Source organism: Thalassophryne amazonica, chromosome 11, assembly GCF_902500255.1.
Source record: "Thalassophryne amazonica chromosome 11, fThaAma1.1, whole genome shotgun sequence".
Classification (NCBI taxonomy): domain Eukaryota; kingdom Metazoa; phylum Chordata; class Actinopteri; order Batrachoidiformes; family Batrachoididae; genus Thalassophryne; species Thalassophryne amazonica.
Window position 1 is genome coordinate 83575345 of NC_047113.1, and position 25391 is coordinate 83600735.

Genomic DNA, 25391 nt, shown 5'->3' on the forward strand with positions numbered 1-25391 from the left:
ACAGGTCTTATTAACTTATTAGAGCTGTACAAAAGTCAATAATTAAACAGATGCACAAACCTTTTCTACTTTTATTCTTCTAATAGTTTCCATTAAAAAAATATTTCAGTAAATGGTTAGTAATCATGTACCTACAAACTATGTGTAAAGTTATACTTTTATGTTGGATAGTATGTCTGTTTTTTTGATTCATGTAATTGTGCTTTTTGTGAAGTGCATTGTAAGAATTTGTTTTCTAGTAATGACTTCATGACTTTCTTTGCTAACAAAATTTTAACTATTATAGAAAAAATTACTCATAACCATCCCAAAGACGTATCGTTATCTTTGGCTGCTTTCAGTGATGCCGGTATTTGGTTAGACTCTTTCTCTCAGATTGTTCTGTCTGAGTTATTTTCATTAGTTACTTCATCCAAACCATCAACATGTCTATTAGACCCCATTCCTACCAGGCTGCTCAAGGAAGCCCTACCATTATTTAATGCTTCGATCTTAAATATGATCAATCTATCTTTGTTAGTTGGCTATGTACCACAGGCTTTTAAGGTGGCAGTAATTAAACCATTACTTAAAAAGCCATCACTTGACCCAGCTATCTTAGCTAATTATAGGCCAATCTCCAACCTTCCTTTTCTCTCAAAAATTCTTGAAAGGGTAGTTGTAAAACAGCTAACTGATCATCTGCAGAGGAATGGTCTATTTGAAGAGTTTGTCAGGTTTTAGAATTCATCATAGTACAGAAACAGCATTAGTGAAGGTTACAAATGATCTTCTTATGGCCTCGGACAGTGGACTCATCTCTGTGCTTGTTCTGTTAGACCTCAGTGCTGCTTTTGATACTGTTGACCATAAAATTTTATTACAGAGATTAGAGCATGCCATAGGTATTAAAGGCACTGCGCTGCGGTGGTTTGAATCATATTTGTCTAATAGATTACAATTTGTTCATGTAAATGGGGAATCTTCTTCACAGACTAAAGTTAATTATGGAGTTCCACAAGGTTCTGTGCTAGGACCAATTTTATTCACTTTATACATGCTTCCCTTAGGCAGTATTATTAGACGGTATTGCTTAAATTTTCATTGTTACGCAGATGATACCCAGCTTTATCTATCCATGAAGCCAGAGGACACACACCAATTAGCTAAACTGCAGGATTGTCTTACAGACATAAAGACATGGATGACCTCTAATTTCCTGCTTTTAAACTCAGATAAAACTGAAGTTATTGTACTTGGCCCCACAAATCTTAGAAACATGGTGTCTAACCAGATCCTTACTGTGGATGGCATTACCCTGACCTCTAGTAATACTGTAATACAAAGCGCATATTAAACAAATATGTAGGACTGCTTTTTTGCATTTGCGCAATATCTCTAAAATCAGAAAGGTCTTGTCTCAGAGTGATGCTGAAAAACTAATTCATGCATTTATTTCCTCTAGGCTGGACTATTGTAATTCATTATTATCAGGTTGTCCTAAAAGTTCCCTAAAAAGCCTTCAGTTAATTCAAAATGCTGCAGCTAGAGTACTGACGGGGACTAGAAGGAGAGAGCATATCTCACCCATATTGGCCTCTCTTCATTGGCTTCCTGTTAATTCTAGAATAGAATTTAAAATTCTTCTTCTTACTTATAAGGTTTTGAATAATCAGGTCCCATCTTATCTTAGGGACCTCGTAGTACCATATCACCCCAATAGAGCGCTTCGCTCTCAGACTGCAGGCTTACTTGTAGTTCCTAGGGTTTGTAAGAGTAGAATGGGAGGCAGAGCCTTCAGCTTTCAGGCTCCTCTCCTGTGGAACCAGCTCCCAATTCAGATCAGGGAGACAGACACCCTCTCTACTTTTAAGATTAGGCTTAAAACTTTCCTTTTTGCTAAAGCTTATAGTTAGGGCTGGATCAGGTGACCCTGAACCATCCCTTAGTTATGCTGCTATAGACGTAGACTGCTGGGGGGTTCCCATGATGCACTGTTTCTTTCTCTTTTTGCTCTGTATGCACCACTCTGCATTTAATCATTAGTGATCGATCTCTGCTCCCCTCCACAGCATGTCTTTTTCCTGATTCTCTCCCTCAGCCCCAACCAGTCCCAGCAGAAGACTGCCCCTCCCTGAGCCTGGTTCTGCTGGAGGTTTCTTCCTGTTAAAAGGGAGTTTTTCCTTCCCACTGTAGCTAAGTGCTTGCTCACAGGGGGTCATTTTTGACCGTTGGGGTTTTACATAATTATTGTATGGCCTTGCCTTACAATATAAAGCGCCTTGGGGCAACTGTTTGTTGTGATTTGGCGCTATATAAAAAAATTGATTGATTGATTGATTGATTGATTGATTGATAGTCTTACACACACATGCACTAATAATTTATCAGCACACAGTAGGTCCTGCACGACCGGTTCACAGTCCTTATTTCAGCCCGCTGGCTCCCAGTTTAACACCATCTTAGAATAATATTAATAATAATATTATATTAATGTTATATTTGATTTCTGTAGCCTTGATCATACAAAGAACACAGCAACACACAGTTAAAATATAATCACACTGAAAATGCTAAAAAATGGGAACAAAGAATTGATTTAATCTAACATTTAGGATAAAGTTGTTTTGAGTGTGGATGTGAAATGTTAAACAACACAAAAACACTAACAATTCATGATAATTATTCTGTATATTTCCCATTTAAACATTCAAGTTTGGTGGAAGCTGATTGATTAAGAAAATATTATATTTTATGTTTTATTGTGAAGGTCTAAACATTAGAGATAAATCAGTTTTTTTTATTAAATCTGTTTTGTGTATTAAATTGTTAATTAAATTTGAAATGTAATTCTGAGTCTCTGCCTCATTCTCGACAGAACTGTTTAACAGAACTGGCACCAAATCTCCAGTGATGTTGACAAAGCTTTGCAGCACGATTCCCATCAGAACATGTTTTTCTTCTCATTCCGCTTGTGAGCCGCCTTCACGGCGTCAAACTCATAAACTCTTCAGATGTTCTCATAAAGAATCTAAGCTCACACTGATAATCTCTGCTGGGCTGAACCGCTCGACCATTCATTTCCTGGCCAAAGCGAGGCCGGCGTGAAGGTGTGATGAACTGATGGCGTGATGGCATGATGGTGTGAAGCTCGGCCTGATTTACAGCTTTTCAGCACAGAAGTGCACATTGCTCACGGGCACTTCAGCAGTCTGCTGCTTTTCTAAACTATGTGGAAGAATCTTTTCAGCAGCTGACGCCTCGTGTGAATTATGATGGCATAATTTTGGCAGTGGAAGTCATGCATTATTTAAATGACCTCCATTTTTCAAACCCCCACCCCGGTCGAGTCCATCAGCAGCATCGGAGAAAAATGGGGCATGAGGCGGCTCTGATTTCCTGACTTTTTCCTCACACGGTGGCATGAGCACATCAAATACACATGGCCCTAAAAATACCACAGCAACATGGAAGAGTGGCGGGAAGGACAGAGGAGGAAATGTGGGACGAGGAGAGGAAGTGTGGGACGAGGCAGAAGGAAATGACAAGAAGGAAGTGTGGGACGAGGAGAGGAAGTGTGGGACGAGGCAGAAGGAAATGACAAGAAGGAAGTGTGGGACGAGGAGAGGAAGTGTGGGACGAGGAGACGAAGTGTGGGATGAGGCAGAAGGAAATGACAAGAAGGAAGTGTGGGATGAGGAGAGGAAGTGCGGGACGAGGAGACGAAGTGTGGGATGAGGCAGAAGGAAATGACAAGAAGGAAGTGTGGGATGAGGAGAGGAAATGTGGGATGAGGAGAGGAAGTGTGGGACGAGGCAGAAGGAAATGACAAGAAGGAAGTGTGGGATGAGGAGAGGAAGTGTGGGACGAGGAGACGAAGTGTGGGACGAGGCAGAAGGAAATGACAAGGAAGTGTGGGACGAGGAGAGGAAGTGTGGGACGAGGCAGAAGGAAATGACAAGAAGGAAGTGTGGGATGAGGAGAGGAAGTGTGGGACGAAGCAGAAGGAAATGACAAGAAGGAAGTGTGGGACGAGGAGAGGAAGTGTGGGACGAGAAGAGGAAGTGTGGGACAAGGCAGAAGGAAATGACAAGGAAGTGTGGGACGAGGAGAGGAAGTGTGGGACGAGGCAGAAGGAAATGACAAGAAGGAAGTGTGGGATGAGGAGAGGAAGTGTGGGACGAGGCAGAAGGAAATGACAAGAAGGAAGTGTGGGATGAGGAGAGGAAGTGTGGGACGAGGAGACAAAGTGTGGGACGAGGCAGAAGGAAATGACAAGAAGGAAGTGTGGGACGAGGAGAGGAAATGTGGGATGAGGAGAGGAAGTGTGGGACGAGGCAGAAGGAAATGACAAGAAGGAAGTGTGGGATGAGGAGAGGAAGTGTGGGACGAGAAGAGGAAGTGTGGGACAAGGCAGAAGGAAATGACAAGGAAGTGTGGGACGAGGAGAGGAAGTGTGGGACGAGGCAGAAGGAAATGACAAGAAGGAAGTGTGGGACGAGGAGAGGAAGTGTGAGACGAGGAGAGGAAGTGTGGGACGAAAGTAGGAAGTGTGGGACAAGGCAGAAGGAAATGACAAGAAGGAAGTGTGGGATGAGGAGAGGAAGTGTGGGACGAGAAGAGGAAGTGTGGGACAAGGCAGAAGGAAATGACAAGGAAGTGTGGGACGAGGAGAGGAAGTGTGGGACGAGGCAGAAGGAAATGACAAGAAGGAAGTGTGGGACGAGGAGAGGAAGTGTGAGACGAGGAGAGGAAGTGTGGGACGAAAGTAGGAAGTGTGGGACGAGACAGAAGGAAATGAGAAGAAGGAAGTGTGGGGCGAGGAGAGGAAGTGTGGGACAAGGCAGAAGGAAATGACAAGAAGGAAGTGTGGGGAGGAAGTGTGGGACGAAACAGAAGGAAATGACAAGAAGGAAGTGTGGCACGAGGAGAGGAAGCATGGGACGAGGAGAGGAAGTGTGGGACGAAAGTAGGAAGTGTGGGACGAGACAGAAGGAAATGAGAAGAAGGAAGTGTGGGGCGAGGAGAGGAAGTGTGGGATGAGAAGAGGAAGTGTGGGACGAGAATAGGAAGTGTAAGACAAGGAGAGGAAGTGTGGGAGAAGAATAGGAAGTGTAGGACGAGAATAGGAAGTGTGGGACGAGAATAGGAAGTGTGGGATGAGAAGAGGAAGTGTAGGACGAGGAGAAGAAGTGTGGGAGGAGAATAGGAAGTGTGGGACGAGAAGAGGAAGTGTAGGACGAGGAGAAGAAGTGTGGGAGGAGAATAGGAAGTGTAGGACGAGGAGAAGTAGTGTGGGAGGAGAATAGGAAGTGTAGGACGAGAAGAGGAAGTGTGGGACGAGAAGAGGAAGTGTAGGATGAGGAGAAGAAGTGTGGGAGGAGAATAGGAAGTGTGGGACGAGAAGAGGAAGTGTAGGACGAGAATAGGAAGTGTGGGACAAGGAGAGGAAGTGTGGGACGAGAATAGGAAGTGTGGGACGAGAAGAGGAAGTGTAGGACGAGGAGAAGAAGTGTGGGAGGAGAAGAGGAAGTGTAGGACGAGGAGAAGAAGTGTGGGAGGAGAATAGGAAGTGTGGGACGAGAAGAGGAAGTGTAGGACGAGGAGAAGAAGTGTGGGACGAGAAGAGGAAGTGTAGGACGAGGAGAAGAAGTGTGGGACGAGAAGAGGAAGTGTAGGACGAGGAGAAGAAGTGTGGGACGAGAAGAGGAAGTGTAGGACGAGGAGAAGAAGTGTGGGACGAGAAGAGGAGGTGTAGGATGAGGAGAAGAAGTGTGGGACGAGGAGAAGAAGTGTGGGACGAGAAGAGGAAGTGTAGGACGAGGAGAAGAAGTGTGGGACGAGAAGAGGAAGTGTAGGACGAGGAGAAGAAGTGTGGGACGAGAAGAGGAAGTGTAGGACGAGGAGAAGAAGTGTAGGACGAGGAGAAGAAGTGTGGGACGAGGAGAAGAAGTGTGGGACGAGAAGAGGAAGTGTAGGACGAGGAGAAGAAGTGTGGGACGAGAAGAGGAAGTGTAGGACGAGAAGAGGAAGTGTAGGACGAGAATAGGAAGTGTGGGACGAGAATAGGAAGTGTGGGACGAGAAGAGGAAGTGTAGGATGAGGAGAAGAAGTGTGGGAGGAGAAGAGGAAGTGTGGGACGAGAAGAGGAAGTGTAGGACGAGAATAGGAAGTGTGGGACGAGAATAGGAAGTGTGGGACGAGAAGAGGAAGTGTAGGACGAGGAGAAGAAGTGTGGGAGGAGAATAGGAAGTGTGGGACGAGAAGAGGAAGTGTAGGACGAGGAGAAGAAGTGTGGGAGGAGAATAGGAAATGTAGGACGAGGAGAAGTAGTGTGGGAGGAGAATAGGAAGTGTAGGACGAGAAGAGGAAGTGTGGGACGAGAAGAGGAAGTGTAGGATGAGGAGAAGAAGTGTAGGACGAGGAGAAGAAGTGTGGGACGAGGAGAAGAAGTGTGGGACGAGAAGAGGAAGTGTAGGATGAGGAGAAGAAGTGTGGGAGGAGAATAGGAAGTGTGGGACGAGAAGAGGAAGTGTAGGACGAGAATAGGAAGTGTGGGACAAGGAGAGGAAGTGTGGGACGAGAATAGGAAGTGTGGGACGAGAAGAGGAAGTGTAGGACGAGGAGAAGAAGTGTGGGAGGAGAAGAGGAAGTGTAGGATGAGGAGAAGAAGTGTGGGAGGAGAATAGGAAGTGTGGGACGAGAAGAGGAAGTGTAGGACGAGGAGAAGAAGTGTGGGAGGAGAATAGGAAATGTAGGACGAGGAGAAGTAGTGTGGGAGGAGAATAGGAAGTGTAGGACGAGAAGAGGAAGTGTGGGACGAGAAGAGGAAGTGTAGGATGAGGAGAAGAAGTGTAGGATGAGGAGAAGAAGTGTGGGACGAGGAGAAGAAGTGTGGGACGAGAAGAGGAAGTGTAGGACGAGGAGAAGAAGTGTGGGACGAGAAGAGGAAGTGTAGGACGAGAAGAGGAAGTGTAGGACGAGAATAGGAAGTGTGGGACGAGAAAAGGAAGTGTGGGACGAGAAGAGGAAGTGTAGGATGAGGAGAAGAAGTGTGGGAGGAGAAGAGGAAGTGTGGGACGAGAAGAGGAAGTGTAGGACGAGAATAGGAAGTGTGGGACGAGAATAGGAAGTGTGGGACGAGAAGAGGAAGTGTAGGACGAGGAGAAGAAGTGTGGGAGGAGAATAGGAAGTGTGGGACGAGAAGAGGAAGTGTAGGACGAGGAGAAGAAGTGTGGGAGGAGAATAGGAAATGTAGGACGAGGAGAAGTAGTGTGGGAGGAGAATACGAAGTGTAGGACGAGAAGAGGAAGTGTGGGACGAGAAGAGGAAGTGTAGGATGAGGAGAAGAAGTGTGGGAGGAGAATAGGAAGTGTGGGACGAGAAGAGGAAGTGTAGGACGAGAATAGGAAGTGTGGGACAAGGAGAGGAAGTGTGGGACGAGAATAGGAAGTGTGGGACGAGAAGAGGAAGTGTAGGACGAGGAGAAGAAGTGTGGGAGGAGAAGAGGAAGTGTAGGATGAGGAGAAGAAGTGTGGGACGAGGAGAAGAAGTGTGGGACGAGAAGAGGAAGTGTAGGACGAGGAGAAGAAGTGTGGGACGAGAAGAGGAAGTGTAGGACGAGGAGAAGAAGTGTGGGACGAGAAGAGGAAGTGTAGGACGAGGAGAAGAAGTGTAGGACGAGGAGAAGAAGTGTGGGACGAGGAGAAGAAGTGTGGGACGAGAAGAGGAAGTGTAGGACAAGGAGAAGAAGTGTGGGACGAGAAGAGGAAGTGTAGGACGAGAAGAGGAAGTGTAGGACGAGAATAGGAAGTGTGGGACGAGAATAGGAAGTGTTGGACGAGAAGAGGAAGTGTAGGATGAGGAGAAGAAGTGTGGGAGGAGAAGAGGAAGTGTGGGACGAGAAGAGGAAGTGTAGGACGAGAATAGGAAGTGTGGGACGAGAATAGGAAGTGTGGGACGAGAAGAGGAAGTGTAGGACGAGGAGAAGAAGTGTGGGAGGAGAATAGGAAGTGTGGGACGAGAAGAGGAAGTGTAGGACGAGGAGAAGAAGTGTGGGAGGAGAATAGGAAATGTAGGACGAGGAGAAGTAGTGTGGGAGGAGAATAGGAAGTGTAGGACGAGAAGAGGAAGTGTGGGACGAGAAGAGGAAGTGTAGGATGAGGAGAAGAAGTGTGGGAGGAGAATAGGAAGTGTGGGACGAGAAGAGGAAGTGTAGGACGAGAATAGGAAGTGTGGGACAAGGAGAGGAAGTGTGGGACGAGAATAGGAAGTGTGGGACGAGAAGAGGAAGTGTAGGACGAGGAGAAGAAGTGTGGGAGGAGAAGAGGAAGTGTAGGACGAGGAGAAGAAGTGTGGGAGGAGAATAGGAAGTGTGGGACGAGAAGAGGAAGTGTAGGACGAGGAGAAGAAGTGTGGGACGAGAAGAGGAAGTGTAGGACGAGGAGAAGAAGTGTGGGACGAGAAGAGGAAGTGTAGGACGAGGAGAAGAAGTGTGGGACGAGAAGAGGAAGTGTAGGACAAGGAGAAGAAGTGTGGGACGAGAAGAGGAAGTGTAGGATGAGGAGAAGAAGTGTGGGACGAGGAGAAGAAGTGTGGGACGAGAAGAGGAAGTGTAGGACGAGGAGAAGAAGTGTAGGACGAGGAGAAGAAGTGTGGGACGAGGAGAAGAAGTGTGGGACGAGAAGAGGAAGTGTAGGACGAGGAGAAGAAGTGTGGGATGAGAAGAGGAAGTGTAGGACGAGGAGAAGAAGTGTGGGACGAGGAGAAGAAGTGTGGGACGAGGAGAAGAAGTGTGGGACGAGGAGAAGAAGTGTGGGACGAGAAGAGGAAGTGTAGGACGAGGAGAAGAAGTGTGGGACGAGAATAGGAAGTGTGGGATGAGGAGAGGAAGTGTGGGACAAAGTAATAAATGAAAGTAAATAAATGAATGTGGAAGACAACAATGGGTCAAAGAGAAACACTGTGTACCAGAGTGCAGTTCCACTGTTTGTCCCGTTTCACCACCTTCTCTCTTACGTCTGTTTTGTTCATCCACCCAGGAGGTTGTCTGTCTATCTGTCTGTGAGCAGCATTACGAAGACGCTCTGCAAGAAACTTGAGCAATCAATCTGAGCAAAATCGTTTTAGCATTTAAAGGTTTGTAGGTGGACAGATGATGGATCATCTACAGAGAGAAGCTACATGTGTATCTGGGGTGCCGTTGTGCAGTTTTTGGAGTGCCTTATGTATCTTGTTGGGTTCCTGCACACATTTTGAAGCCAGCTGGGCAACAATGAGCCTTATCACCCTCTTGCTCTCTTTCGGGTCTGACGCATGAGGTCAAAGGTCAAGAGGTGTAAACTGCAGTCTGACTGACTGCGTGAGCAGTGAGAATGACAGAGACTGATTATTTGTCCCCTTGGAGTGTTTATTCCCTGAAAGATTTTTTGTGAAAACGTGGTATTGTGTCCAAGGAAGAAAAACTGAAGCTTATGCTTCACACAAACTGAAAATCCAGGTTTTGCGCGACTCGACCCGCTGCTGACCCAGACAGAGTCTATACATAAACATAGAATCAGCTGATCACTGATTCACTGAATTCAATGAATGTTTGATGGCATTTCTAGGTTTGAAAAATCACATTCAGGTCGCTAATGTTTTCAGGATAAATAAAATCAAAGTGCTTCTCTTCATCCTGCATCCCATCAGATGGATTGTATTTAATTAACCGTGGACTTTAATCACTGATAATATCAAAGTGTCCACACTGAAACAAGATCAGATCAACAAAGTGCAAAAAGACTCCAGAAAAATCTGCTCACTTCTCAAATTAACAACTTCACTCACTGTTTTAGGCAACATACTTCATCCACTAGCCTGTTTGGATTACCAAACAAATAAATAAACATAAACATAAATAATAATAATAATAATAATAATGAAAAGCCACCCAAAGTCTTCAATTCGCCAACAAAAATCAAACAGAAAAATGGATTCTAAGAACATTTCCAAACCACCAGCATCCTCAGATATGATACGTTTGAGTTCACGACAATCTTGTAGTACTGTTGTAAATATACACTTTGACCAGAGGGTGGCACCAAACAAAAGGCTACAGTGTTGGTTCATCTCATATTTTAACAGTTAAAGTGATTTTTTTTTTTTTTAACTTTCAGCTTTCCCAGTTGTCACAGCAAATATAATAGAGATCTGCATGAGGATTTGGCACAAATTTTACACCAGATGCATCTTTCAGAGGCGCTATCCAACATTCAGAAAGAGTGAAAGAGGCACTTAAAATGTACTTTTAAATGCATGTTTGCAAAATTTGTCCAAACTGTTGTTCCAAATCTCGATCAGGCCCCACCCACAAAAGATTATCTGGAGCCGCCGCTGTTCTAGATTAATTTTACTTGTTTGCTGCTCTTTTCGTATTGAGATTTTTAAAATGTATTTATTTAGCCTTTATTTAACCAGGTTAGTCCCATTGAGATTACAAATCTGTTTTGCAAGGGAGACCTGGCCAAGAGGGCAGCAGCATAATTACAACAAATAAAATTCACAACATGTCAGCATTAAAACAATTTCACATAAAACGTTTACAGACAAAGTAGACTGCAGTGATTTCACTAGAGCTTTAAACTCATTTAGTGTCACAAGAGCTTGTAGGTGAAGTTCAGACTGTAATTTGTTCCTGGTATTATTAGGTGCTGAAAACCTAAAACCTTTCTTGCCCAGTTCAGTTCTTACTTTTGGGACAACAAATTGTAGAACAACGAAAATGATAGCTTTCATGCTTTCTTATTAAGACTAGACAAATATGACGGGATACTGCCCAGAATGGCTTTGCAAATAAAAACATACCAGTGAGTGAGGCGTTGGATGGATAAAGAAGTCCAGTTAACTTTAGCATAGATAATGCAATGGTGAGTAAGTGGGCGACAGTTGATAATGAATCTTAGTGCCCCATGATACACACTATCAAGCCTTGAAAGTCAGTGAGCAGAAGCGTTCATGTACAACACATCTCCATAATCAACAACAGGCAAGAAGGTTGTTTCCACCAAGTTTGTTTCCACCAAGTTTCAGTTTTTTGGCAAGAAACAAAATATGATCCTTAGAAGATAATTGATAATCAATTAAAAGTCCTAAATATTTAAAATTTGACACCAACTCAAGTTGTTCACCTTTTCTTGTTGAAATTCTTTCAGACAGAGCAGCTCTCATGTTTACTGAGGTAGCAAAGAACATGGATTTTGTTTTATCTGCATTTAGTACAAGTTGCAGATGGCACAGCTGTTCCTGCACTTTATCAAATGTGTGCTGTAAATACTGAAAGGCTTTAGCAGGAGTGGGTCCTGTACAGTATATGACACTGTCATCAGCATAAAAATGAAAAGCTGAATTTGGAATGTTTTGTCCTTGATTGTTTATATAAAGGGTGAATAGTAGGGGGCCTAATACAGATCCTTGAGGCACACCCTTTTTCACATGTAATACTTCTGATGACAGATTCTCAACTTGAACAGCCTGGGTTCTGCATGTAAGATAGTTTGCAAATCATCCAACTGCTTGCTGGGAAAAACCAATAGCTAAAAGACGACTGATTAAAATATTGTGGTCGGCAGTGTCAAAGGCTTTTGAACAATCAATAAACAAGGACATACAGCATTGTTTCTTGTCAAGAGCTTCAGTTATATCATTTATTACCTTCATGGCAGCAGTTGTAGTACTGTGATTTTTGCGGAAATCTGACTGAAATTGTGACAGAATTGCATTGGTAGCCAAAATGTTTTTAACCTGATCACTGACTAGTGATTCAAGCACTTTTGACAAAATACAAAGTTTAGAGATTGGTCTATAATTGTTTAAAATACAAGGGTCCCCTCCTTTTAAAAGTGGGATAAAGGCAGATTTCCAGTCCGGGGTGTTTCATTTGAAATCAAAGTAAGGTTGAAAATATAGCACAACGAATTGGCTATAATTTCTGCTGCCAACTTTAAAAAGTTTCTGGTATTAAGCCCTTTTAGAACTCTCAAAACCTCTGTTGTGGTAAAAGTAAGTAAGTAAGTAAATTTTATTTATATAGCACTTTTCACAAGCAGAGAGAGCCACAAAGTGCTGCACAAAAAAGGTAGTTAAAATTAAAATACATAAAATACGTAAAAGCACACATACAATCACTGCAAAAAAGCAAAATATAATGGTCATAAACAGCTCCCTCCACTGTAGATTAAAACGCTTGGAGAAACAAGTGCGTCTTGAGCCTACTCTTCAATGCATCAACAGAAGCAAGTGTGTGAATAGAGAGTGGGAGATCATTCCAGAGCCTTGGCGTGATGGCCTGCAAAGAGCGATCTCCTCTGGTCTTGAAACAGGTACGAGGGACCATGAGGAAATTCAGGTCTAATGACCTCAGGCTCCGAGAGGGAGTGTAGGGACACAACAAGTCTCTAATATAAGGGGGAGCCTGACCATGCAGAGCTCTGAAAGTCACCATGAGGATTTTAAAGTTAAAACGATATCGCACAGGGAGCCAGTGCAGGGCTTTTAAAAGTGCAGTAATATGGCTCCTCCAGTTAGTCTGAGTTAGCAGCCTAGCTGCGGAATTCTGAACCTGCTGCAAGCGAGACAGCTCCTTTTGGTTTAGGCAAGAAAATAAGCTGTTACAGTAGTCTAAACGCGAGGAAACAAAGGCGTGGATAATCAACTCAAGATCATTTACAGGACAAACAATAGAATTGATAGTATCAAACAGAACTTGAGGTTTTTTCTTATTCATGATTATCAGCTGACAAAAGTATTCTGATCTGGCGTTTTTTTATTGAATCATTTAACGAAGACATCAGCTCCTTAAGGTGCAGTCTATGGACCTCAGATTTGGTCGACTTCCACAGACGCTCGTTTTTTCGACAAAGGTGTAAAGTTAAAGGATATTGCTTACAGTTTCTTCAGGAGCCGATGACACATCAGAATTATCAGAGTTACACTGGAAACCAGAGGAGATAAAATGATTATTGAAATAATTTAGCATTTCACCTCTATGACTTACTCTGAGACCATCAACTACAACCCCTGGCAAAAATTATGGAATCACCGGCCTCGGAGGATGCTCATTCAGTTGTTTAATTTTGTAGAAAAAAAGCAGATCACAGACATGACACAAAACTAAAGTCATTTCAAATGGCAACTTTCTGGCTTTAAGAAACACTATAAGAAATCAAGAAAAATAATTGTGGCAGTCAGTAACGGTTACTTTTTTTAGACCAAGCAGAGGGAAAAAATATGGACTCACTCAATTCTGAGGAATAAATTATGGAATCACCCTGTAAATTTTCATCCCCAAAACTAACACCTGCATCAAATCAGATCTGCTCATTAGTCTGCATCTAAAAAGGAGTGATCACACCTTGGAGAGCTGTTGCACCAACTGGACTGACATGAATCATGGCTCCAACACGAGAGATGTCAGTTGAAACAAAGGAGAGGATTATCAAACTCTTAAAAGAGGGTAAATCATCACACAATGTTGCAAAAGATGTTGGTTGTTCACAGTCAGCTGTGTCTAAACTCTGGACCAAATACAAACAACATGGGAAGGTTGTTAAAGGCAACCATACTGGTAGACCAAGGAAGACATCAAAGCATCAAGACAGAAAACTTAAAGCAATATGTCTCAAAAATCGAAAATGCACAACAAAACAAATGAGGAACGAATGGGAGGAAACTGGAGTCAACGTCTGTGACCGAACTGAAAGAAACTGCCTAAAGGAAATGGGATTTACATACAGAAAAGCTAAACGAAAGCCATCATTAACACCTAAACAGAAAAAAACAAGGTTACAATGGGCTAAGGAAAAGCAATCGTGGACTGTGGATGACTGGATGAAAGTCATATTCAGTGATGAATCTCGAATCTGCATTGGGCAAGGTGATGATGCTGGAACTTTTGTTTGGTGCCGTTCCAATGAGATTTATAAAGATGACTGCCTGAAGAGAACATGTAAATTTCCACAGTCATTGATGATATGGGGCTGCATGTCAGGTAAAGGCACTGGGGAGATGGCTGTCATTACATCATCAATAAATGCACAAGTTTACGTTGATATTTTGGACAATTGAAAGGATTTTTGGGGATGATGAAATCATTTTTCAAGATGATAATGCATCTTGCCATAGAGCAAAAACTGTGAAAACATTCCTTGCAAAAAGACACATAGGGTCAATGTCATGGCCTGCAAATAGTCCGGATCTTAATCCAATTGAAAATCTTTGGTGGAAGTTGAAGAAAATGGTCCATGACAAGGCTCCAACCTGCAAAGCTGATCTGGCAACAGCAATCAGAGAAAGTTGGAGCCAGATTGATGAAGAGTACTGTTTGTCACTCATTAAGTCCATGCCTCAGAGACTGCAAGCTGTTATAAAAGCCAGAGGTGGTGCAACAAAATACTAGTGATGTGTTGGAGTGTTCTTTTGTTTTTCATGATTCCATAATTTTTTCCTCAGAATTGAGTGATTCCATATTTTTTCCCTCTGCTTGGTCTAAAAAAGTAACCGTTACTGACTGCCACAATTATTTTTCTTGATTTCTTATAGTGTTTCTTAAAGCCAGAAAGTTGCCATTTGAAATGACTTTAGTTTTGTGTCATGTCTGTGATCTGCTTTTTTTCTACAAAATTAAACAACTGAATGAACATCCTCCGAGGCCGGTGATTCCATAATTTTTGCCAGGGGTTGTAGATACAGCAGTTTTCAACATTGTTGTGCATTGAGGTGCACAGCAACATTTGTTGTACATGAGTTTTGGTTCCAGTATATTGGTTTGCTTATTCAGTCTGCACATTTTGTTCAGGAAATAAATGTTGACGGCTGCACAACGAAGTGGTCTCCTCCTAAATGTTATACACACAGTTAAGTAAATAACGCATGAGAACATAAACATTTCATTTGTCAAAAACGACATCACAGATCTCAGTGAGACAGCTGTCAGTCAAACGTCACATCAACACATGACGTTTCCTGCAGACGTGCACTCTGTGAGCATCCTTAGGGTTTTATTAAAAGACTCTGGAGGTTAAAGCTTGCTGGCTTTCACTGGTACATTTACAGATTTATTTACACTTTTTCAGGATGTTCCAGCAGTTGGTTTTACATGAAAGTATAATTTTTTTGTTACTTCTACAACATACTCACATTTGAATTATTCATCAGTTTTTCTTGGCCATAAATAACCTTCTCTTGATCAAACTGATTATTTCTTCTCCCTCTGGCTCGGGAATATAAAGACACTCGATGGTGAACCAGACTGCCGGTCAGGTTCTGCTCTCACCAGCGGCTGTGAGGCAGATCAATACCCAGGTGACGTTTTCTCTCGGTTGGAGGATCCATAATTCATACATTCTCCGGTGGTCGTGTATTTACTATCGATCAGCGAGAGCGGCTCTGACAGGCCGGAGGGTGACACGTCAACACCCCAAAAGCAGCAGCTTCTTGTTTTAAGATCCTCTTCTGTCCTCAGAAACCACTGTTCAGGTGCCTTTGTGCAAGGCATTTCACCTCCAAACCTCCAGAGAACCTGTTGCTAGAACAGTTATAGTTTGGACTTACATCATATACACATTAAATAATGCTGATGGAAAGTATGTCAACATGAAGGTGGAGCAAGAAATTATATTCAGGTGAGGAAAAAAAATTTATTTAAACTATTTTCAGAAGTTAAGAGTGAGCATCAGACCAGCTGACCTTTACAACGTTACACACATCACCTTTATTATGTGACATCCACACAAGGGGACGAAGCCCGTGCAGAGCATGCACCGTAAGCATCACTGTGTGCAGAGAGTCAACGTGAAGGGTTAAAATCTTGATCTGTCAGAGTGCAGATCGGTGCTGAATCACTGCTGGCAAAGCAAATGCTGCTCCGTGCCAGAGTGTGATATTCCATTTGTATTTAATTTATGAGTGTCTACAAGTCATATCTGGAATTATATTTAGAATCTGATGCTGTTAACTGTCAATATGAAGTCCAAAAATATTCCCCATCAGTAAACAAAACAATATTAGTCTAAGAACCTGGGCCGTGGGGGGGGGGGGGGGGGGGGGGGGGGGGGGGGTTAGTTTGTAGAGTGACTAAAAATATTAGGTTTGAGACTTCAGAGTAAATATAAAAAATATTAAAAGATTTTATCGCAAGACGTGAAGCACTGCAAAATTTTCAAAATAGGATAATTCCGTTTGTCCAATTATTTTTTGCATAATTAAAAAAATAATGGTTGAACACATTCAGCAGTGCTGTAACTTTCACACTGTACCCAATGTGGATGCAAATTTTTATTACACACACACACACACACACACACACACACACACACACACACACACACACACACACACACACACACACACACACCACACACACACACACACACACACACACACACACACACACACACACACACACACACACACCTATAAGCAACAGGTTCATTGTTGTGTTTCACAGCAGCCTGTACTCAAGGTTCTTGAAATGGGGCTATATGTCCACCTGGTGGACATCTACTATTAAAGCAGGTAGAATAGAATTTTGTAAAGTGCTAGTACACATACAAACAAACTTTGACAACATGCAAAGCATACTGAACAAGCTGAGCATACTGTGTGGCCTTACGTAATTCAAGGAAATATGACTGAAATGATACCAAACTCTTATTTATGTTAGTGTAGGGTGACAGTATTTTGATTACCGAAAACCAGGACACTCGGCCCAGCAATGAGATGCTTAAATGATACTTGAAGTTTGCTCAAAGATGAAAAACAATGAAAACCAGGACATTTCCATCACTAAAAAAAAAAAAAAAAAATTCCAGGACAGTCAGGACATTTGTTCTCTCTGTTAGTGGGCAGGCAGCAAAAAGGTCATGGGATCGCTTCCCATCTGTGGCATCCCTCCGGGTGCTCTGGCTTCCTCCCACATCCAAAGACATGCAGCTTAGGGGGATTGGAAACTTTAAAAATTGTCTGTAGGTGTGAATGTGTTTGTTTGTGTATGTGTGTCCCTGCAACAGACCAGTGCCATGTCCAGGGTGAACCCCACCTCACGCCCTATATGAATGCTGGGATAGGCTCCAGCCCCCAGTTAATTGGAGTTAGTGGGTATAGAAAATGGATGGATGTTTGTGGGTAGTCTCGTTGGGGTTTCACAAGGTACATTTTACTTGCAAGATTGAGGACAAGTGCACAGTCTGCACTAACGGCACCTTTGGCAAATGTTTATTCAGTTAAAGATCGACAAGTGATGCTGTTCTGCAAAGTACTTTACAAATGTACATTTCAGTGATTTTTGACCTTTGGACTCTAAACTCAATAGCATCCTTGGGCTCACTATGCATAATACATATGCCAAGTTTGGTGACAGTTGGTAAGTAATCTTACTCACAGTTGTGCTGTAGCATCACTGACCGACTGACTGATGCACATTGTAACATCTGGCCCACTGGCTGAACTGTGGCGGGGGGGGTAATTACAACAAGATAAAATTATTCCCACATAATCACCATTTCCACTGATGGGATGAGTCATCTGATCATTCATCCAGTCATCTGATTGGCACTAATTCATGTTTACACCTACAAGAGAAGCATGAAAATGATATAAAGGCTAATTTCTGGGTAAATTTGATATATTCCGATAGATAGCATCACATTTCCAAATATTCAGATTTTTTTGTTCTTGATGTAAATGTGACCACAGCGTAGGGAACAGCAGTGTTTGTCAGGGAGGAAAACCCAGTAGCAGACTGGACAACTCGACCCCTGACTGTCTGTTCTTTGGACAGGAGCCACCAAAGACATGGGGAAGATGCTGGGTGGGGAGGAGGAGAAGGACCCGGACGCAGCCAAAAAGGAAGAGGAGCGGCAGGAGGCGCTGAGGCAGCAGGAAGAGGAGAGGAAAGCCAAACATGCCCGCATGGAGGCAGAAAGAGAAAAAGTACGACAGACCATCAGGGACAAGGTAAAAAAAACATCCCAAATGATTCCAATGTGTGGCGCTGCAGGGATGCGTGCTGGAGTCTCTACTGATTTCTGAAATTATCTCACAAAATAGCATTAAAATGTCACTTTGCTCCAGCAGACAAACTATATGCTTAAAAGATTAGTTTAGTCATCAGTTCACTATTACTGCAGTTGAACCACTAAATGTTACCACTTAGTTTCTGTGCAGCACAAATCAACTTTTAGTTAAATGGACTGCAGTAATATTATTATAGCACTTTTTACATTTGAAGCTCAAAGTACTTTACAGTGATGACTCACATTCACACTGATGTCTGCATGCAAGGCAGCAGCTTGGTTTTGAAGACCTCATCCATGGATCTTCACTGACTTTTCAGTCTGACGTGGACTTGAATGAAGAATCCTCCAGTTTTAAGTCCACCACTTAACCACTAGACCAGACCTGGGCAAACTGCGGCCCGGGGGCCACATGCGGCCCTTTGCATGTCTCTGTCCGGCCCTCATGAGGTCTGTGATTATTATTACATATATTAAAAATGTCAAGCTTGTGTGTTGCAAATCATTAGAGAGGTTTATTTAGGTATATTTAAATATTTACATAAAAATTGTAAAATTTGTAATGGGAGACAGCCGAGTTTGATTGATGGTGTGGCCCTCGGACATAATTCAGGTTCCCTATGTGGCCCCTTGTAAAAATTAATTGCCCACCCCTGCACTAGACCATCACCATTCTTCATCCAGTTGCCAGTCCTGATTGTAGATAAGAGGCCAAAGTTGTTGGGAAAGTGTAGGAACACGGACCCACAACAGGGGGCGCAAATGAACGGACAATGGAGTAAGTCAAAATAACAACGCTTTACTGTTGTGAATGTGCACAACGAATACAACCAATTACAGAAATGGACAAAAGTCAATACACAAAGGTGTCGTGTGGGCAGGCTCGAAGATAGGAGACGCCTCTCCAAGGTAAGACCGGAACCACACGGCTTCCTCCGCCACAGGACCCCGGGAATACTGGAGCCGCCAAGTCCCGAACTCCCAGGTGGCCACTGCCTCCGCGTGTCGGACCTGGTACTGCTGGCGAGGGAAAAAGAACAGTTAGATGGGGGCGCGTTTGCACCCAGAACTCCGAACGGCAGGAAAGGTACCTCCACCTCTCGTTGGAACAGTAAACCAATAACTAGCTCAGTCAAAACTGTGTACTCAGTAGGCTTTGATATGTTACCTCTCTGGTAGAAACAATATCTCGGCAATGAGGTGGAGATGCCGTCCTGCTGATATACCCCACTGATGATTGCCGTCAGCTGTCTCAGGTGATGGGTGACAGCTGTCACCGAGGCTGCTCCCGTGAGGCGGCGGCGCCCTCTGGTGCCTGGAGCCCGCACTCCAGGCAGGGCGCCCTCTGGTGATGGTGGGCCAGCAGTACCTCCTCTTCAGCGGCCCACACAACAGGACCCCCCCCTCAACGGGCGCCTCCTGGCGCCCGACCGGGCTTGTCCGGGTGGCGACAGTAGAAGTCGGCCAGGAGGGCCGGGTCCAGGATGAAGCTCTTCTTCACCCAGGAGCGTTCTTCGGGACCGTACCCCTCCCAGTCCACCAGATATTGAAAGCCCCGGCCCATCCGTCGGACGTCCAACAACCGGCGCACTGTCCAAGCCGGCTCGCCATCGATGATCCGGGCAGGAGGTGGTGCCGGACCGGGTGTACAGAGGGGCGAGGTGTGATGGGGCTTGATTTTTGACACATGAAATACTGGATGGATCCGCAGTGAGGCTGGAAGCCGAAGCCTCACTGCGGCGGGATTGATGACCTTGAGAATTTTAACGGACCTATGTACCTGTCTTGGAGTTTTGGGGAGGCCACTTGCAGTGGAATGTCCTTGGTGGACAACCACACTTCCTGCCCGGGGCGATACGTAGGGGCCGGGGTCCGCCGCCGGTCTGCATGGGTCTTCGCCCTCATCCGGGCCTTCAGCAAAGCAGAACGGGCGGCACGCCACACCCGACGGCACTTCCGCAGGTGGGCCTGGACCGAGGGCACACCGACCTCTCCCGCAACCACCGGGAACAACGGGGGCTGATACCCCAAACACACCTCAAAGGGGGAGAGGCCGGTGGCTGATGACACTTGACTGTTGTGGGCGTACTCGATCCAGGCCAGATGAGTACTCCAGGCCGCCGGTGTGCGCGGCTGTCACACAACGCAGTGTTTGCTCCATTTCTTGATTGGCCCGCTCTGCTTGCCCGTTGGTCTGGGGGTGATACCCGGACGAGAGACTGACCGTGGCCCCCAGTTCCCGGCAAAAGCTCCTCCAGACATGCGAGGAGAACTGGGGACCGCGATCGGAGACGATGTCTGATGGTATCCCATGCAGGCGGACGACGTGGTGGACCAGGAGGTCCGCTGTCTCCTGGGCCGTTGGGAGCTTCGGGAGGGCCACGAAGTGGGCCGCCTTGGAGAATCGGTCCACTATCGTGAGGATCACGGTGTTTCCCTGGGACGGCGGGAGGCCCGTGACAAAATCCAGGCCGATGTGGGACCAGGGGCGATGAGGCACGGGCAGCGGCTGTAGCAGTCCCGGAGCCTTGCGATGGTCGGCCTTGCCCCTGGCACAGGTGGTGCAGGCCTGGATATAATCCCGGACGTCGGCCTCCAGGGACGCCCACCAGAAGCGCTGCCGGACAACTGCCACGGTTCTTCGCACCCCTGGATGACAGGAGAGCTTAGAGCCGTGACAGAAGTCCAGGACTGCAGCCCTTGCCTCTGGTGGGACGTAAAGTCTGTTCTTTGGTCCAGCCCCGGGGTCCGGGCTTCGTGCCAGGGCCTCCCGGACGGTTCTCTCTACGTCCCAGGTGAGGGTGGCCACGATAGTGGACTCTGGGATGATGGGTTCCGGTGGATCCGACAACTCCGCCTTGACCTCGTCTTCGTGTACCCGGGACAAGGCATCCGACTTCTGGTTCTTGGTCCCGGGCCGGTAGGTGATGCGGAAGTCAAAACGGCCGAAGAACAGTGACCAGCGGGCTTGCCTGGGATTCAGCCGCTTGGCGGTCCTGATATATTCCAGGTTCCGGTGGTCAGTGAAAACCGTGAATGGCACGGACGTTCCCTCCAACAGGTGTCTCCACTCTTCAAGAGCCTCTTTCACCGCAAGGAGTTCTCGGTTGCCGACGTCATAGTTCCGTTCAGCCGGGGTCAACCTGCGGTGAAAGATAGGCACACGGATGAAGGACCTTATCGGTCTTCCCACTCTGGGACAGCACAGCTCCTATCCCTGAGTCCGAGGCAGTCCACCTCAACCACTAACTGGCGACTAGGATCGGGCTGCACCAGAACGGGTGCAGACGAGAAGCGCCGTTTCAACTCCTTGAACGCGGCATCGCAACGATCCGACCAGGTGAAGGGGACTTTTGGTGAGGTCAGGGCTGTCAGGGGGCTAACAACCTGGCTGTAGCCCTTAATGAACCTCCTGTAGAAATTTGCAAAGCCGAGGAACTGTTGCAGCTTCCTACGGCTTGTGGGTTGGGGCCAGTCTCTCACCGCTGCAACCTTGGCCGGATCAGGAGCGACGGAGTTGGGGGAGATGATGAACCCCAGGAAGGACAAAGAGGTGCGGTGAAACCCACACTTCTCGCCCTTAACAAACAGCCGGTTCTCCAATAACCGCTGCAGGACCTGACGTACATGTCGGACATGAGTCTCAGGATCCGGAGAAAAGATGAGTATGTCGTCTAGATATACGAAGACGAATCGGTGCAGGAAGTCCCGCAAGACATCATTAACCAATGCTTGGAACGTCGCGGGAGCATTTGTAAGACCGAACGGCATGACCAGGTACTCAAAATGACCCAACGGGGTGTTAAATGCCGTCTTCCACTCGTCTCCCTTCCGGATCCGAACCAGGTGATACGCATTCCTAAGATCAAGCTTGGTGAATATCTTGGCTCCATGCAGGGGCGTGAACACCGAATCCAACAAGGGTAAGGGGTATCGGTTACGAACCGTGACTTCGTTCAGCCCCCTGTAATCAATGCATGGACGTAATCCGCCATCCTTTTTACCCACAAAAAAGAAACCTGCACCCATCGGGGAGGTGGAATTCCGGATCAACCCGGCAGCCAAAGAGTCCCGGATGTAGGTCTCCATTGATTCGCGTTCAGGTCGTGAGAGGTTGTACAGCCTGCTGGACGGGAACTCAACGCCTGGAACCAAATCAATGGCACAATCATACGGGCGGTGCGGGGGAAGGGTGAGTGCCAGATCCTTGCTGAACACCTCCGCAAGGTCATGGTACTGCACCGGCACCGTCCCTAGATTGGGCGGGGCTCTGACCTCCTCCCTGGCCTGGGAACCGGGAGGAACCGAGGAACCTAAACATACCCGATGGCAGGTCTCGCTCCACTGGACCACTACCCCGGACGGCCAATCGATCCGGGGATTGTGTTTCAACATCCAGGGAAAACCTAAAATCACACGGGAGGTGGCCGGAGTCACAAAAAACTCGATCTCCTCCCGGTGATTCCCCGACACCACCAGAGTTACTGGTGGTGTCTTGTGAGTGATTGGAGGGAGTAGGGAGCCATCTAGTGCCCGTACCTGCACAGGCGAGGTAAGTGCCACCAGAGGGAACCCTATCTCCCTGGCCCATTTGCTATCAAGCAAATTCCCTTCTGAGCCCGTGTCCACCAGTGCTGGGGCCTTCAGGGTTAAATCCTCATAAAGGATTGTAACTGGGAGTCGTGTGGCGATGTGGGTGTGTCGCACGTGAACGTCTCGGCCCCCCCCTAGCCAGTGTCTAGGGGCGGGCGTTGGTGTTTAACCGCTCGGGGCAGTCTCGTACCTGATGCTCAATCGAGCCACAAACAAAACACGCTCCGCGGGCCAGCCTCCTCTGTGTGGCCGGTGTCCTAAATGTTGCCCTACTCGTGTCCATAGCTTCGTCAGCAGGGGGAGCTGTGATCGCACGGAGCGCAGGGGCCGTGGAGCGTGGGGAGGGCGGAACGCGGTTGGAACCGGAAGGGAGAGGGACGACGTGTGCCTGGCCACGCCCTTCGTCTCGTTCCCGACGGCGCTCATTTAACCGATTGTCTAATCGTATGACAAGATCGATAAGCCCATCCAAATCCTGCGGTTCGTCCTTAGCCACCAGGTGCTCCTTGAGGACCAATGACAGTCCGTTTACGAAGGCGGCGCGGAGGGCAGTGTTATTCCAGCCGGACCTCGCAGCCGCGATGTGGAAGTCGACTGCATAGGCAGCTGCGCTCCGGCGCCCCTGTCTCATTGACAGCAGCACGGCTGAAGCGGTCTCTCCTCTATTAGGGTGATCGAACACTGTTCTGAGCTCCCTCACAAACCCATCATATGTCAGAAGGAGCCGTGAACTTTGCTCCCAGAGCGCTGTAGCCCAAGCGCGTGCCTCACCACGAAGCAGATTTATCACATAAGCTACTTTGCTAGCGTCGGTCGCGTACATGACGGGACGCTGTGCGAAGACGAGCGAACACTGCATAAGGAAATCCGCGCACGTCTCCACACAGCCTCCGTACGGCTCCGGGGGGCTTATGTATGCTTCAGGGGATGGTGGGGGGGGTCGTTGGACAACCAGTGGAACGTCGCTGTCACGCACAGGGTCTACGGGAGGGAGAGCCGCAGCGGCGCCCGGAGGGCGCGCTTCCACCTGCGCGGCGAGAGCCTCCACCCTGCGGTTCAGGAGGGCGTTCTGCTCGGCCATCAAGTCTAACCGAGTCGTGAAAGCGGTGAGGATCCGCTGCAACTCACCGATTACCCCTCCTGTGGACGCCTGTGCGCTTTGTTCTTCCATTGGCCGTTCAACAGCCGGTTGACGCCCCTCGGGATCCATGACGCTGGCCGAGATATCCTGTTGGGAAAGTGTAGGAACACGGACCCACAACAGGGGGCGCAAATGAACGGACAATGGAGTAAGTCAAAATAACAACGCTTTACTGTTGTGAATGTGCACAACGAATACAACCAATTACAGAAATGGACAAAAGTCAATACACAAAGGTGTCGTGTGGGCAGGCTCGAAGATAGGAGACGCCTCTCCAAGGTAAGACCGGAACCACACGGCTTCCTCCGCCACAGGACCCCGGGAATACTGGAGCCGCCAAGTCCCGAACTCCCAGGTGGCCACTGCCTCCGCGTGTCGGACCTGGTACTGCTGGCGAGGGAAAAAGAACAGTTAGATGGGGGCGCGTTTGCACCCAGAACTCCGAACGGCAGGAAAGGTACCTCCACCTCTCGTTGGAACAGTAAACCAATAACTAGCTCAGTCAAAACTGTGTACTCAGTAGGCTTTGATATGTTACCTCTCTGGTAGAAACGATATCTCGGCAATGAGGTGGAGATGCCGTCCTGCTGATATACCCCACTGATGATTGCCGTCAGCTGTCTCAGGTGATGGGTGACAGCTGTCACCGAGGCTGCTCCCGTGAGGCGGCGGCGCCCTCTGGTGCCTGGAGCCCGCACTCCAGGCAGGGCGCCCTCTGGTGATGGTGGGCCAGCAGTACCTCCTCTTCAGCGGCCCACACAACAGGACCCCCCCCCTCAACGGGCGCCTCCTGGCGCCCGACCGGGCTTGTCCGGGTGGCGACAGTAGAAGTCGGCCAGGAGGGCCGGGTCCAGGATGAAGCTCTTCTTCACCCAGGAGCGTTCTTCGGGACCGTACCCCTCCCAGTCCACCAGATATTGAAAGCCCCGGCCCATCCGTCGGACGTCCAACAACCGGCGCACTGTCCAAGCCGGCTCGCCATCGATGATCCGGGCAGGAGGTGGTGCCGGACCGGGTGTACAGAGGGGCGAGGTGTGATGGGGCTTGATTTTTGACACATGAAATACTGGATGGATCCGCAGTGAGGCTGGAAGCCGAAGCCTCACTGCGGCGGGATTGATGACCTTGAGAATTTTAAACGGACCTATGTACCTGTCTTGGAGTTTTGGGGAGGCCACTTGCAGTGGAATGTCCTTGGTGGACAACCACACTTCCTGCCCGGGGCGATACGTAGGGGCCGGGGTCCGCCGCCGGTCTGCATGGGTCTTCGCCCTCATCCGGGCCTTCAGCAAAGCAGAACGGGCGGCACGCCACACCCGACGGCACTTCCGCAGGTGGGCCTGGACCGAGGGCACACCGACCTCTCCCGCAACCACCGGGAACAACGGGGGCTGATACCCCAAACACACCTCAAAGGGGGAGAGGCCGGTGGCTGATGACACTTGACTGTTGTGGGCGTACTCGATCCAGGCCAGATGAGTACTCCAGGCCGCCGGGTGCGCGGCTGTCACACAACGCAGTGTTTGCTCCATTTCTTGATTGGCCCGCTCTGCTTGCCCGTTGGTCTGGGGGTGATACCCGGACGAGAGACTGACCGTGGCCCCCAGTTCCCGGCAAAAGCTCCTCCA

At 47.2% G+C, this 25391-nt stretch overlaps 1 protein-coding gene across 1 annotated transcript in view; it reads left to right on the forward strand.

Moving 5' to 3' along the window:
- Nucleotides 1–25391, forward strand: part of cplx2 (complexin 2) — a 109622-nt gene that overhangs the window by 78105 nt on the left and 6126 nt on the right. Inside the window, exon 4 of the mRNA XM_034182304.1 lies at nucleotides 17795–17970. Coding sequence (XP_034038195.1) covers nucleotides 17795–17970 — 176 coding nt within the window. The remainder of the gene's footprint in view (nucleotides 1–17794; nucleotides 17971–25391) is intronic.